Here is a 15,126-nt window from a genome sequence, read left to right as displayed (position 1 = left end):
CATAGCTTTGAGTTTGTTTCTCATTCCAGATAGTGTATTCTTACTGGAACGATATGGAAAAGAGTATCTTTTTCAAATACCAGAACATATTTTCTCCATAAATCATGCAAAAAATGCACTAGACATCCAAGCAAACAACGTGAATAATCCAAAAAGCATTGTATATGAATGTTAGAAGACATGAAAAAATTCTTCATATGCCTCAGAAACAGAACAGGTTACTCACTACACAATTCATAGTTTTTTCCTGCAAAGCAGAAAATCTCACCAAAATTAATGGGCCCCAAGAATTTTCAGTATTTCTGTCTCCTGTGTGTTCCATAACAGACTGGTGGAAGATGTTCATGTAAAGCCTAAGCAAGTGAAACTTCATCAAGAAAAACAACAGTTCTATCATTATTCCATGTCCAGACTAACAGAGGAATGAAAATACAGAAGTCACCATAAGATGCTTTGAGTACAATGAAGTTTATGTGTGACTTTTGAATTTCAGCTCTACACTGTCAATGGGGTTTGTGTATATAACTCAAAATGCTGTCATTATTTGAATGCAGTATTTGTTTGCTTCCTCTCTCCTGTTACCTGAAAATTAAGTCCCCAGGACAGAAAAACAACCCAAAAAACAAACAAACCATAGTAAGGCATTGAGCAATTTGGAGCCTGATCTAAGCTGGCTCAGACTGTGGACCAGATGACCCTTGAAAGTCCCTTCAAATCTGAAGTATTGTTTCATTCTGATTTTGTGGTGCTAAATTGATCAGAAATTCTAAAAGATAATTGCACAGGATTTCATAATAGACTGCTGTTGACAACTCATGAATCCCTACTCCCAGAGAGCACAGCATTCATGAACAGTAAGAACAACCACTCTGGCCAACAGGCTTATGTCAAAATAAAGAAACATCTAAATGGGCTTTGATCAGCAGATGAGACTCATCACCAGAAGAGAGCAGAATTTGTAAGAGGATTTTTTTCATTATTCATTTTAGTAGTCTTCCACAGCTTATGTCTGGAGAGCAGAAGAAACAAAAATGACTGCTGTGACAAGAAGAAATACCAAGTTTTGAAGACATTATATGAAGGGAAATGAGAGATAAGTGAGTCTGGATTTCTTCTGAGTCTTGGTCTGGGTCCAAAACAATGTTGCAGGGCAATAAGCCCACCAAAAGCATGGGGATATACACAGATTTCTGATGTTTTGCATGTATCTGACAGTACCTGGGGGGTGACTGTAGTAGAAATTTATACAAAATACGTGCTAATAAGGTGTCACTTTAGTTTTTGCATTGTAATGGCAATGTTTCTCCATTTCATACTTCTCCCTTAGCAAATGAAACACACTACTCTGTTCATTCTGGCCTAGCTCTTTAGAAAGGGACCAGTGGTAGTTATTTCATGTACTTTCATGATTTTCTTTCATCTAGTCATGATTGCTTAAAATGAGCAGATTTTCATACAAAATATGCATGGTAGAAGTCTGTAGGAAGACTTCTGAGGTTTTTAATTTTGCAGCAGCTATTGAAATGGGCATGTCAGAGTTGTTATTCTGAGCATGCTGAAAATGAGACCTTTTGTAATCTTGCCTGTAACTTAGCCCTTAATGAGGGGATCAAGCAGAAGAACTTCTTTTCTTCTGACACGAACTCACAGCATATTTCCCCACAGGCTCATAAAAATAGTAGATAAGCAGGAGACCAGTAAGCAGCTCCTAAAAAGGCCATCAGATGACGGCACAAGTGACTACAGCTGACATACTATGTGATAATTCTGGTATAACCTAACAAAACAGACATGTGGACAGAAACATAAAACACAGTGCTTTCCAGTCTCAGTTTCTACTTGGATTCCCATGACTTTAAAAGTATCTCCAGGACACATTAAATAGAACAGAAATATCTCAAAGGCAAAGTTGACTTTAAAACATTCTTCAGAGGTCATTGCCATAGTGTCAAAAAAGATTCAGGGAGGCTGCCAAGAAATAATGTCCTCTGGAAGAACAGCATCATATCTACCTTTACAGCAGGGATACCTCTTCTGTGAAGTGATGATATCTTCTTGAAAATGCTTACTCTCTTGTCACTATTTCCACAAAGCAACAAAAGGGAACATTTCTCCTGGAAAAAAAATTATCTAAGCATTTTTAAAGGTTACTTTTTTGTTTTACAATTCCTCCATTTAAAAGAATACACATGCCACCCCCACAAGGGCCATGAGAAGTTCGATCTGAGAACCGACTATTCAGAATCTCAGAATTTCTATAGTATTCAAAAGAGAAAGATTAGAATTTAAGTCAGACCTTACTAAAATACAGTCACAAATATCAAAGCTTTGTTACCAGGTTCAGCTATTACTGACTGAATGAAGCCATACTCTATTTGCCACTGTGCTGAAAGTAGATTCCTTTTGTTATTTATGGACTGGGAAGTTTAGGATCAAACTGTGGTCTCACTGAAGTTAATGGCAAAACTCCCACTGACTTCAATTAGAACAGATTCTGGCTCTCAGTCTCATTACTGAGCATAACAATTAAAAGAAGCTTTTACAAGCTGTATTGCTGTGTAAAAGGGCATGAACCACGTAGCAGATTTCATTGAACCCAGAGCCAACAGTCATTGCTATAGCAACTGAGGTTCTAACAAAGGTAGTCAGTGTCTCTGTAATCATCAGGTGTCTCTATAGCAACTAGAGTTTCCAGAGAACAAGAGAAAAATATTTGAAAACTGTCAGTTGGAAGAAAAGAGGTCTGTGACTAAGGAGGTTGGAACCAAAAGAAACGTAAGGGTAAAACATGGCCCAGAGTAAAGAGAAATGATTGTCCTGAGCATACACAGACCATGGCAAAGGAAGAGAGAACACAGGCCAAGAGCTCGATTGGAGATGAGAAAGGGTTTTCCCTTGGGTAAGGAAAGAACTATGGCACTCCAAAGAGATATTCCTGTATCTAAATTAGTCACATAGCAGACATAATTCTCTTAAAGAAAGATTGGCTACTGCTTGAGAAAAGCAGGACCAAACCTTGTCTGTAATAGGAATTACCATCTACTATATTCAAAAGCACCTGCCTGCACTTCTTGTGCATAAATTCCTTCACAAACACAGCCCTATTTCTGTTCAGAAGAGAAGGACACAACTTGTGTTATTTAAACTCTGCTGCTGTTAGCATGGCGCAATTATGTAGAAATGATGGCTAAATGTTCTTAATGTTTCTTATCTACAAATAATAAACAGTGTTGAAGTGAAAAAAGGAACAGCTGCTGTCTGGATACTGCTAGAGATGAAAACAGCATTGTTCATCATAGGTCTATTGGAGTAAAATATGTTTTAGTCTCTGAGGTAGGAAGATAGCAGCGTTATCTGCCCACAAGAAAGATCAGCATATGTAAACATCAGACCCCACAAACAAATACTTTAGTGGCATTAGCAGAACTTGTAAAATGAAAATTTTGGACTCGTCTGATTCATAGTGATAACAGAGAAATAGGAGTTCAGGTGAGATGTTTAATTTTGGAATAAATTACCCAAAATATCCATGTTCACAGACTAAAAATAATTCAGTTGGATCATCATGCTTCCTCTGAAAATAAAGTCACAAAATTATTATATATTCCAAATGGGATCCTATCCAGTATACTTATGCACTACAATGCTTTTCTTAAGTAAACCAAAACTCATCTTTAACCTGAAAAATTGTTAAAAGATCCAGTACAGCTAAAGTCAGATTTCTATTTCACGTGTAACGAGAGCCCTCTAGTGGGATGAACTTTCAGGTTCAACTCATGGAAAAGAGTAGTCCTTGTCATGCAAGTCAGTTAAATCAGGTGTTTTCCTCACTTTCCTTACTAGCATTGTATTACAACACAGTACAATGTATTTGTATTTGAAACAAAAGTCACCAAATGACACACTGATGAACAATGAACTTGAGAAAAATGAAAAGCACTGTGCCAAGCGGAAAGGGACCTTGGAGTACTAATTGACAGGAAGCTCAGCATGAGCCAACAGTGTGCCCAGGTGGCCAAGAAGGCCACAGGGATCCTGTCCTGTATCAAAAATAGCGTGGCCAGCAGGACCAGGGAAGTGATCCTTCCCCTGTACTCTGCATTGGTGAGGCTACACCTTGAGTACTGTGTTCAGTTCTGGGCCCCTCAGTTCAGAAAGGATATTGAGGTGCTGGAGCAGGTCCAGAGAAGAGCAACAAGACTGGTGAAGGGACTGGAGCACAAGCTCTATGGGGAGAGGCTGAGGGAGCTGGGGTTGTTTAGCCTGAAGAAGAGGAGGCTCAGAGGTGACCTCATCACTGTCTATAACTACCTGAAGGGAAGTTCTAGCCAGGTGGAGGCTGGTCTCTTCTCCCAGGCACTCAGCAATAGGACAAGGGGGCACGGGCTTAAGCTCTGCCAGGGGAATTTAAGTTGGATATCAGAAAAAAATTCTTTACAGAGAGAGTAATCAGGCATTGGAATGGGCTCCCAGAGAGGTGGTGGATTCACCATCCCTGGAGATTTTTAAACACAGATTGGACGTGGCGCTGAGTGCCATGATCTAGTAAATGGACTAGGGTTGGACCAAGGGTTGGACTCGATGATCTTGGAGGTCTTTTCCAACCCAATCGATTCTATGACTCTATGATTCTATGAATATACTTTATCAGGCAGCTTTTGTTTTGTTGGTTGGGGTTTTTTGTTGTTTGTTTGAGTTTGAAGGAATTTCACAGGGGGAAGGAAAGTGTTTAAACAGCAGTGACAGGGTGTTTGCTGCTGTGGTGTGGCAGTCCTGGATCTGGCTGCATTTCTGTAGCTGCTGTTTACTCGACACAATGGAATCAATGCTGCACCCTTGGTATTAGCAACAAACAGCCTGGGCTATTCATGTCACCAGCCCAGGGGAGCAGACTGATCTCCAAATGTAGCTTCTTCAAATCACAAGGACCTCCCAACATACAGAAAGTCAAGCAAGCATGGCAGAAGGCTGGTGTTCATGAAGAAGGAACACCTGGCCGAGCTCAAATGGGAGAAGGAAGCACAGAGGGTGGAAGCAGGAGCAGGCAACCCAGGAGGAGTATGGAGAGACATTGGCAGAGCAAACAGACAAATGCTGAAGCAGTTAGAGTTGAGACCCACGAGGCATACAAGGAAAAGGGTTTCTATGAGTACATTGGCAGCAAAAGTGGCTCTTGCAAATGTGGGCCCAGGGCTCAGTGGGGCAGAGAAACTACTGAAAAAGGACATGAAAAGGCAAAGAAATTCAGTAACCTTTTTGCCTCAGTTTTTACTTCACACCTTCCAGGCTGTGGCAGAGTCTGTGGGATTGATGCATTGCCTGCTCTATAGGAAACTAAGCTTAAAGCAGCAGATATGCATTAGCCTATGATTCAAAAAGTTGAATGTGAATCAGCTCCCTAAAGTAGTCTTACACCAGAAGACTGTAACTTAAAAATTAACTTTACACTTTTAAGTGAAATCTTGCTATTTAGATTGGATTTCAGTTTATTAAAATATGAAAAAAATCACCCTAAGGCAGCAGCAGTTCAAGCTGAAAATGGACATTAAACTCAAAAAAATAAACTTGCAAATACCTCCTTCATAATCCTGGCGTTTAATGACGTGGATTAATTTAAGCTGTATAAACAAGTGATATCAGTTTCACAGAATTTTTTAAGAATTCATCTTATTTCTGAACCTATCAGTTCAAATTGTCTAAACTGGAACAGATTAACTCTACTGTAACAACTCATAGAAAAAAGCTGTGCTCTCTTTCTTTCAGAGCTTTAATTTCTTCAGGGGTGCTGGCATTTCTGTCTTAGTGAGAAAAATGCACATGAGCATTTCCACTCTCTCTGAACGGAATTTGGTCTCTAAAGGGAGATTCCAGCATGATGATTTCAGTGTATTTAGCTAGTTGTTACATCACAGGGTGAATCAAATTCATTTGTGCTCAAAAAGGAGAAAATATTTCCCTGTCTTGATACAGTGCCTAGAGACAGTGACATATGACCAGAAGTATCACAACTCTTGGGAGATTATAAATCCAGTTCCACTCAATGTATGTTCTCATAATTAGTATTGTATTGTGATTAGTTGCTAAAATGGGCTCTAAACCAAGGGGGGGGGGGGAAGACACCCAAACCCCAAACTTTACCTTCTGGATAGAAAGATGTATTCCAGTAAGCAGAAATTATCTTTAAAGCTATTTTTTTGCTAAGAGTAATAGCTGTAACACAATAGATACATAGATTATGTGGGTTTATTTCTGTCACTAGAGACTCTGTGACCCACGTCGATAGAATACCAGCAATGTCAAATAAGAAATAGTAAAACCAGAGTCTGACCTCAGAAAGAAAGAGAGGACAAGATCAATAGCAACCAGCAAATAAACTGATTTCATAGGAAGCCTATTCTAAGCAGTAGAAGAATAGATTTCAAGATACCCTGAGGCCTGACAGTTACAAACTGACACTTAGGCTACCACTGTGGGCTTAGTGGCCTTAAGTGGCCTTAGCCCACAGTATTTCCTAGGCAGTTGTGTATCAGAACAGGAGCTAGCAGGGCAGATCTTCTTGGCTGGAATGGATTAGAGAAGGATAACCACTTGTGATCCCATTAATCCTGTTCCAGTCTGTCTGGGGATTTTAGACAAGCGAGCTGTGACAGAACATTTGTTATCTGTGCGCTCACAGTGTGGTTGATTTCTCAGTTTCAGAGTTGGCTTCACTTGTTTTTTTAATTACATGTATAAATAAGTTTTCAGTGTTTACTTTTGGCTTTACTTTTCCTGTGCTTGCAGAACTGCCAGAGATGCTTGGAATTCCCACTAATTAATTACAATTTTTACACTGTGCTGCTTTTCTGACTGTATTTTCCAAGGTGAGGATTCCTCTACTGATTCACAAGACTCCTCTTGCTTCCTATTCCATTGTGACAGCTTCTATAAGAGCAGACTTCTACATCTGCAGGCTAAGGGAGGAAAGGATTCTTGCTCTGTGAAATGCATAGAGTTGATAAGGTGAACATAAAAAATAAGAACTACCCCTTCTTCATCAAAATTACATGCCAAGAGAGATGAAGCAAATAGTATTTGTAATATTTGTGGATAGCTCTACTTTCTCAGTAATGCTGCTTCTCATCTACCCAGACTCATCCTTGTTAACCAAACTGTATGTAGCAAAACTTTCCTAAAGAACCACTGGAGAGGTAGTTTTGGTTTAATTACTTGAGAGTTACCTGTCTCCATGTACCTATATTTCTAATAAAATAAGATGGCATACATAGAACAATAATAACAGCCATACCATTCAGCACAAAGTGTAACAAAACTGATGGGATCAAAACTTATAACACAGGCTCTTCTATTACTCACAGGTTTCACGTTAGCTCTTCTTTGTGTATGACCCTGAACATTTGGGGCATCCCTCGGAGTAGCCTGTAAGTGCCAAAACGTCCTTAGATTATTAAAGGCAAAAAGCATTCTGAAGGTCTTGCACCCTTTTAGTTCCAATATATTTCTCCAGAAACACATGTATAAAATTCTCCCTTGCAAACATGTAGCAACAGATAGTTAGCCTGCCTTAATCATCATATCTTTTGCATATTTCAGATACTGTATAGTAATAATTAATTTATACAATGTTGGAGGATGCAAGGAAAACAGTTTTAGGTGTCATTTCTGGATCCCTCATAAGCAGTAGCTGGGATGGGTGGCTGTGTCTGGAAAGCTGATTTGAAACTGTCTTACATCTCTGAAATCAGAGCCCTGCCTGAAACCCCAATCCTGTAACTTGATGAGTACTACTTACAACAGACCTCCTTGATGTTATATGAGGAGCTTTGTCAGAATTGAAGCCCCAAGTCCAACACCTGAAAGCCTGGCACTAAATCTGACCTTCTGTTTTCATTTAAGCTCTATCATGGTGCAAATTGCTGTAATGTGTGATTGTTTGAAAAACATGCATCAGATGATCTTGTGAGATGGGGCACAATCATAACCCAATTTTGATTTGGGAAATTAACACTCATGTGTTTTAAATATTTCATACTGCACCTGCTCTAGCAGGTTTTCTTATGACTAAGACTTTCTTACAACTAAGCAGGTTTCTTATGGCTAAGAAACTTCTTTTTGTTTGACAAAAAATACAGGTACAGATAAATTCAAATAAAAAACTGAACCTGGTCTCCTAAATCTGAGGTGAATAGTCAAACCACCAAGATTCTCATTATAAAGTGACCTCTTTTCACAGTTTCATGCTTCTTCTCCATTGATTTTCATATATATGCCTGCAAATTACCTATCTGACAGGGTGGAAAAAGAACTCTGGTTTTCATAATAAACAAACCTTTGGTGTTCATTGCAAAAGACACAAAATGTGATTATTTTCAATTGAACTTTTTTGCTTGCTTATGATATCTCCATATTGGAGATGGATGATTAGGCTCACAAAAATGAGGTCATTATCCTTTTTAAATTGTAAATATGACATCCAACTCAGGTCTTTATTTTTATTTTTTCCCTCTTTATAAAGGGTACAAGTGTAATCTATGTGACTAACACTTCTTAAACAGTAGAATCAGTTGTATAATGAAATTGCTACACCTTATACATTATTTTTTAATTCAAAGTAGAGTATTGAATAAATCTCAAAAAATACAAATTATCATCAGTATCCTTACTTAAAATTGAATTGCATGATTCACTAGTTTGGGAAGTGTCACCTGATTTTTGACAACTTCTCATCTCACAGAGACTCCCTTGAAAATCCTTTCAGAAATACAGTTTTTAAACAACCCTGACTGTGTTTGCAAATTATCAGGTAAAATTATGAAAAGAAAGATAAAATGAGGGAAACACAAAGGAGATAAGGTAATGAAAGAGTGGAGAGAACAACGTGAAACCACTCTCTGACAGAGATGGAAAAAATAACTGGTAAGCAAAGAAAAAGCGTTCAATAAAAAAGAACTAGAAGGAAACAGCTTTTCACACATGGTGAAAATAAAAACTGAAAGCCCATAAAATGTGATGGAATTAGTTTATGCAGAGGAAAAAACTGATTACCAAGCAAAAATTATTGTAAAACGTGGTAGATTGAAGCAACAGTGCTCCTGCAGGAACATTCATATTGTTATGAGCTACCACACTGAAATTACTGAGTATGGACAGCTGGGTATTTCTGGTTTATCACCTTTGACACATGCCTGACTTGGAATGGATTCTGTAGAGATTAATTTGCTCAAAAATGTTTTTTAAAATAAATTTTACCAGATTTTAATATCAAATAATGAGAAGATTGTCTTTTTATAATGGGAAAGCAGAATCAATGTGGGGTTTTTTATGCAGATGAGAGTGTGTTTGGAATTCTCTCACCTATACAGGCATTGCAGCCTTGAGCTCAGGCAGGAAAGCTTCCAGGAGTATTTGCTCTACATAGTTAAGACTATTTCTACTGTTTTCCTACTTGTGAGTAATGAATGGAGTAAATGAAAACGTGAACAGCAGAAATTATGGAAAGTAAATTCCATCGCATTTTATTCAGTTTTATAGGACTTTTAAAGTACTTTTTATTCTAGGTAACTGTAGTCTTGCTCTTACAGAGATCACTCTGTCTTTTGGCAGGATCAATACAGGTGCAATGCCTAAATCTTGAAATCCTTATTCATTGATTTGTTTTCCTCTTCTGTCTTTGCACTGAAGTAAAATGCCACCTGTATTCTATTTCACCTTCATTTAAATATGGGAAATTGGGAAAGAAGAAAGATTTTTAAACTTCCAAAATGTAGTAAAGATTGCTATGCTATGCTTTTAACAATTTTGTCGTCTTGAGCTGTCAAGGCAAAACAGGATTTTTAGGATTCAGATTGTGCTGTAAACTATAGGAACAAGCATTATGAACACACACTGAGTTTTACAACAGAATTTTAGAAATTAAGAGAGTCTGAGCCACAGAGGCAATTTGTGCATCCACAGCTTGAGCAAGCGCAGTCCAGTGACACAACTGTAACACTAAAAATGAGACAGGGCAGCTTTAAGAGAGAAACAGGAAGCTGTAACTAGAATCCAGCTGAATTCTGAGCTGGGACACTTCACCATGAGGCTGCAAATGAAACAGATGTGCTAGCTGTGAATTTATGTAGTGTCTGGACTTCTTTTACCAAAGGTGATAAGTTTCCTTCCTGTGATTTTTTACTTCTTTTGTTTTTCACATATTTTTCCATAAAGGGAATGAAATGGAGAAGTTGAAGAAATACATATCACTGAAAGATGAAGATCAGTTTTATCATCAGGGAGCTGTGAGGCTGCTAGTCTTTAACTTTCTGCTAATTCTTACAATATTAACAATTTGGCTGTTTAAAAACCATCAATTCCGCTTTCTGCGTGAAACTGGAGGAGCTATGCTTTATGGTGAGTATAAATTCAAGTGCCAGCCTAACATGGGACTAATTGCATATTTTTGATCAAGCCCTTGAGATCAAGTGCTGGCAGAGCTCAGAAAATGTACTGAATTGTCATCAGCTCCATAACTGTACAGTAAAATAATAATGTAGCAGCATCTCTGGTGAAGTAGCTGGAGGCTGCCGTGGTAAGGGAGCAATTGCCATGAGCTGGTTACCTTCAGGATGTGCATGTTCTGTTTCTCTGTGGTCAGCCAGCCAAAAGGACTTGTATCTTTTAAAGAAAGCAACCATTGTAAACAGTAGAGACTACACAAGCAAATGCATGCACAGACTAACCAGGCAATGCTGCTGTCACTCAGTTACAGCATCAGTCCAAGAATCTACAAACATGCCTTACGTGCATGCCAGGAATCTGCAGTTCAGAGAATCTCTGTTATGAGAAAACTTGACAATAACAAAGACATGCTATTTATCTCTCTAGGTGTTTGTGATCACTTGGCATCTGATTACATGATAAAACCACATCTGTAATATTGTTTTTTTCAGATGTTTCTTGGTTATTTCCTGTAATTTATTTTCTGTCTTATCTTTCATTAGTAAGTATATCTATCAAATGTTTAGATGTCTTCTGGCAGTATTTAATCGGGATATTCTTAGCATTTTACAAATGGCAATTTCCCAGCCCCACTGGTGCCAAGGAAGGACTGAGCTTTGCACCAAGAGAAAAGGTGGCAGCCTTGGGCTCTCAGGCACTGATGATGCTGCGCCATTAACATTAAAAACCACCCAAACCCTAATTCTAACACAAAAGAGAAGCCTAAGCCTAACCCTAACCCTAATTCCAAGCGTAACTCTAAGAGTACACAGGAGTCGGGAGTGGAGAGAGGAGGGGGTCTGGCAGAATAGAGAGAACTAGGCCAGCCCTTTGTGGGCTGGCACCTTTCCTCTTTGAAAAGGAATCGAAGTCACAATGTCATGGCCTTTTCTCTTTTCCAGTAGGTAACCATTAAAATATTTTACTTTGTCAGTATATTCTTTCCCCACCCATGTAATATTTACTTCTTATAATGTTCACTTTCTTTAAAAATGGCAGCAATTTGAAGAACTCTTGAGTTCAGAGGCACTTTTAAAAACATGGCTTTTGTGCTCTGAGACCTTGCATACTCACATGAAGCTTCTAAGCCCTTACCAGTGTAAAAAAACTTGGAGCCATTTCACAGCTAAGTGAAACTTTTTTGGTTGAAGAACATGTGAAAAGCCTCAGTCTAGAACTATGTGTGAATTTTGCCTGGATGTGACTAAATGGCTTCTGCAGAAAAAGGAGAAAGGGAAAAAAGCAGAGGGACAAAATATCCTGTTTTATTTCCCTATCTCCTCAGAGAAAGGTTTCTAAATTTGTTTCAAAATTTGCTTAATTAAAGACAATATTTGCTAGTCAGAAATGGGTTATATATTTCCAGGCTGACATGGTGTGAAACTTCTGTTGTCTGCTTGATTAGCTCAGTTAAAATCAAACAAACCACTTAAAAATCCTTTTGGCTCTTAAAGGTTCAAGTGATTAATAATATTTATGAATATCACATAGACACTTCAGCTCTCATGTTCTGGGAAAATTCCTGATGCAGAGCTGGATTCTGCAGTGAGAGGGTCTCTGTGCCTGTCCAGAGCCTTACTGAGGGAAGCAGTTCACTGTTCACAGTTTAACCTGAGCATCACTAGACATCTCCTGGCATTTCTGTGCTCTGGAGACAGCTGAGCTGGCTCAGTCTGTACGGTCTGGGAGGTGATAGAGGAGTGCTGCATGCAAGTGAGTAAGTCTTGCTGAGAGGCCTTGATCCATCTGGTATTGTGCAGAATTAAAATGGAAAACAGTCACAGAACTCTCTGGTGTTCAGGTTTTAGACCAGGAAGTGTTCTATATTTTGTAGGCCTTATTTGAGGGCCTGGGCTGTAGAACTCTGAAATATCACATCTCTGCATGATATGGAAATATATATGGAAACACTTCAACTATTGTGAGGGTGCTTGAATTTAAAACTGGTCAAAATTATGTAGCTATGAACAGCAGTTCCAAATTATAGAAGCATGTAATATACATATAACATATAATTTTTTATAATATATAATTTTTTTAACATCTGTCTTTCCCTTTTTTTATATTAAAGATGTATGTGCTACTTCAAGGTATAAGGTCCTTACTGGCATTATTATGAGATGGAACTTACTCCTTTAATGTCATTTTAATAATAGTAAAATACATGAAAGACCTATAACTTAGAGTTCAATGATTTTCAAACCATCCTTTTATGGGTATGCCATCATATCTGTCTTGATATCATGGATTCCTAATAATCAGGTAGCTTAGTAAGCATAATGCACTAGAGGCATTGTGGTAATAAGTGTTCTGCAAGCTGTGGTCACTCCAAATGTCAGAAAGTTTTAGACTTTGCAATGAAAAGCAACATTCAAAGTGTAATCACCTTCTGTGCTGAACTACAAAGGGATGTAAGCTCTGTGTGTGGCTGCTTCCCCTTCGTGGGAGAGAAACCACTGCACATCTATGGGCTAAGCAGAAAAGATGCCTTCGATTTGACACACAAACTTGTAACTCCAGGAGGCATCGTGCCACGTGCCATATTTGTCTGAGAGGAAAAGCTTAGTCTCGTGCTTTTTTCAGAAATTCTTGTTTTCTTGAGAAATGTCATCTCATTAGCAGCTTGATGATCACAGCTTGGACAGCTGCACCACTTCTGTTTTCCCCATCTTTATTTGCAATAATACACACCTCTCTATGGCCCTAACTCCACGAAGTTGTTTCTCTTCATACCCATTTGTATGGTAAATAGTACCCCTAAGCTTGGAATAATAAATTCAGTTAAAAACAATCTACATCCTGACAGCAGGTTGAGCTGAATGGAGGCACGTTACTGAGATAACTGATTGTGGATCTCAGTAGGGCCCTTCCTGTGTTTCCTCTTACTTGTCTCAGCTAATTAACATTTCTCCTGTAAACCAATAGCCAATAGCTCTGTGAGACTGCAGGAAAGCAGTAGGGCTGTCCAGGCAAGTGATCCTTTTAAACATGCATTTGGTTTATGACTCTGACATCTGTCATTGCCCTTTGTAAGTGGAAAATGCCAGAGCAGCTTTGATAAAATTGTTAAAAGAAACATAATATATTGAGCTTAACTTATATTCCAAATACTTTCATTCCTGTATTCATGCTGTTTTATCTAAAACAGAATGAATGCATATAGAATCTACTACAGCAAGTTCCTACTAGGGACAGTTTCTACTAGCAATTCAAAGTTCAAGCCCAAAGTCAGGGATAAAGATCCAAAGGAAACCTTAAGGGGAAGAGGGGGAAGAGCTGGGCCTTGCACTGTGTTCTGTACAAACCCACAACCCCCATTGGAATCACTGCAGAGAAGACAGCAATATATTCAGAGCAGGGCTTATGTGAATGTGAAGCATGTTTGCATAATGTACATGTCATGATAAGAAGGAGATAATGAGTGCATGAAGAAGAAAGATAATATAAAAACTTTACTGAAAGGAATGAAAAATAAGTCCTAAAAGAAAACCATGTTCTAAGAGAGAAGGGGTAAAGAACTACGGTTGCTGTTATAAAAGAAAGGACAGAACCTTGAGGTACTTCTAGGTTGCATTGCTGTAGGCAAATATTTTGTTCACAGGTATGACTAAACATGTACTTAATTTTATTATATATGCACAACACATAATGTACAGTACCTTGACCCATAGGCTCAGGCTCTGGGTATCTGCAGCCTCTCCCTGGACTGTGCTCCTCCTGCCTGAGAGAGTGACAGAGCTCCCTGGGTGAGCCTCCTGGGGGCTTGTGGGAGTGACAGGGCACAGCCTGTAACAATGAAGGACCAGACCTCTCTGTGTCAACCAGAAACAGCTGGGAAATTTCATTAATAAAGGCCAGAAATATCATTTGGATTGCTGCAAACTCTTTGAGTGCTAAAATGTTGCCATAGAACACGCTGATACAATGGTGCCTGTCTCCTCTTTGTGAGTCTTTGCTTTTGTGTGCAAGGCCTCAAGAAAGAGAAGCTGTGTGGAATTTGAGTGAAAAGGCTATAATCAGATATTCCCACTGAGGACAAGGGAAGGAGGGGGAAGAGGAGTTGCTTTATTTTAGTGAAGGCAGTGCTGAAACGCAATTGCTTTCAGCTAAATACTGCTCTAAGGCAGGCCTGCCCATGTTAAGCTGTAAGACTGTCCTCAGCCACTTACCACACATGCAAGTTATAATTCCCAAGCTTTCTCAGCAAAGCAAAATTATGTTCTTTGCACCAAGTCTGACTAACAAGGATCCATGCAGAGAGATCCCATGAGGTAGAGGAAAAATTCACCCACTCCAAGCCCTGCCAACTTTGCAGAATTGCTGAAGTTGTCCCCTTCACATGTTGACACTGGGTCTGCATGATATAAGATCATATGAGATCCAGTCTCTCAACAGACCTTTTCTCTGCCAGTGGTTCCAGCTTCCTGCCTCCTGAAGAACAGTGTGGGATGATCACTGCAACAGCTCTCTATTCCCAAGAAAAAACATAAAGGCCAAGTCTCTCTGAGGCTTTCTCTGATACTCAGCAGACAGTCCCTTGCTGTATCAGAATATTTGAGTTTCAGAGACTCAGAGAATAATTTAGATTGGAAGCTATGTCTGGATATCTGCAGTCCAGCCTCCTAAAAAATGCATGACTGGCTTCAAATT

The 15,126-nt window shown here is 38.9% G+C and overlaps 1 protein-coding gene across 1 annotated transcript in view; it reads left to right on the top strand.

The window, feature by feature from the left end:
• The first annotated feature begins 10,214 nt into the window (after positions 1-10,214).
• The window catches only part of SLC9A9 (solute carrier family 9 member A9), a 164,962-nt gene continuing 160,050 nt past the window's right edge, over positions 10,215-15,126 (top strand). The window contains 2 exon segments of the mRNA XM_071566866.1: positions 10,215-10,389; positions 12,548-12,566. Coding sequence (XP_071422967.1) covers positions 10,215-10,389; positions 12,548-12,566 — 194 coding nt within the window.

This window comes from Pithys albifrons, chromosome 11 (genome assembly GCF_047495875.1).
Source record: "Pithys albifrons albifrons isolate INPA30051 chromosome 11, PitAlb_v1, whole genome shotgun sequence".
NCBI classification, from domain to species: domain Eukaryota; kingdom Metazoa; phylum Chordata; class Aves; order Passeriformes; family Thamnophilidae; genus Pithys; species Pithys albifrons.
This window is presented reverse-complemented; position numbering and strand designations above follow the sequence as displayed.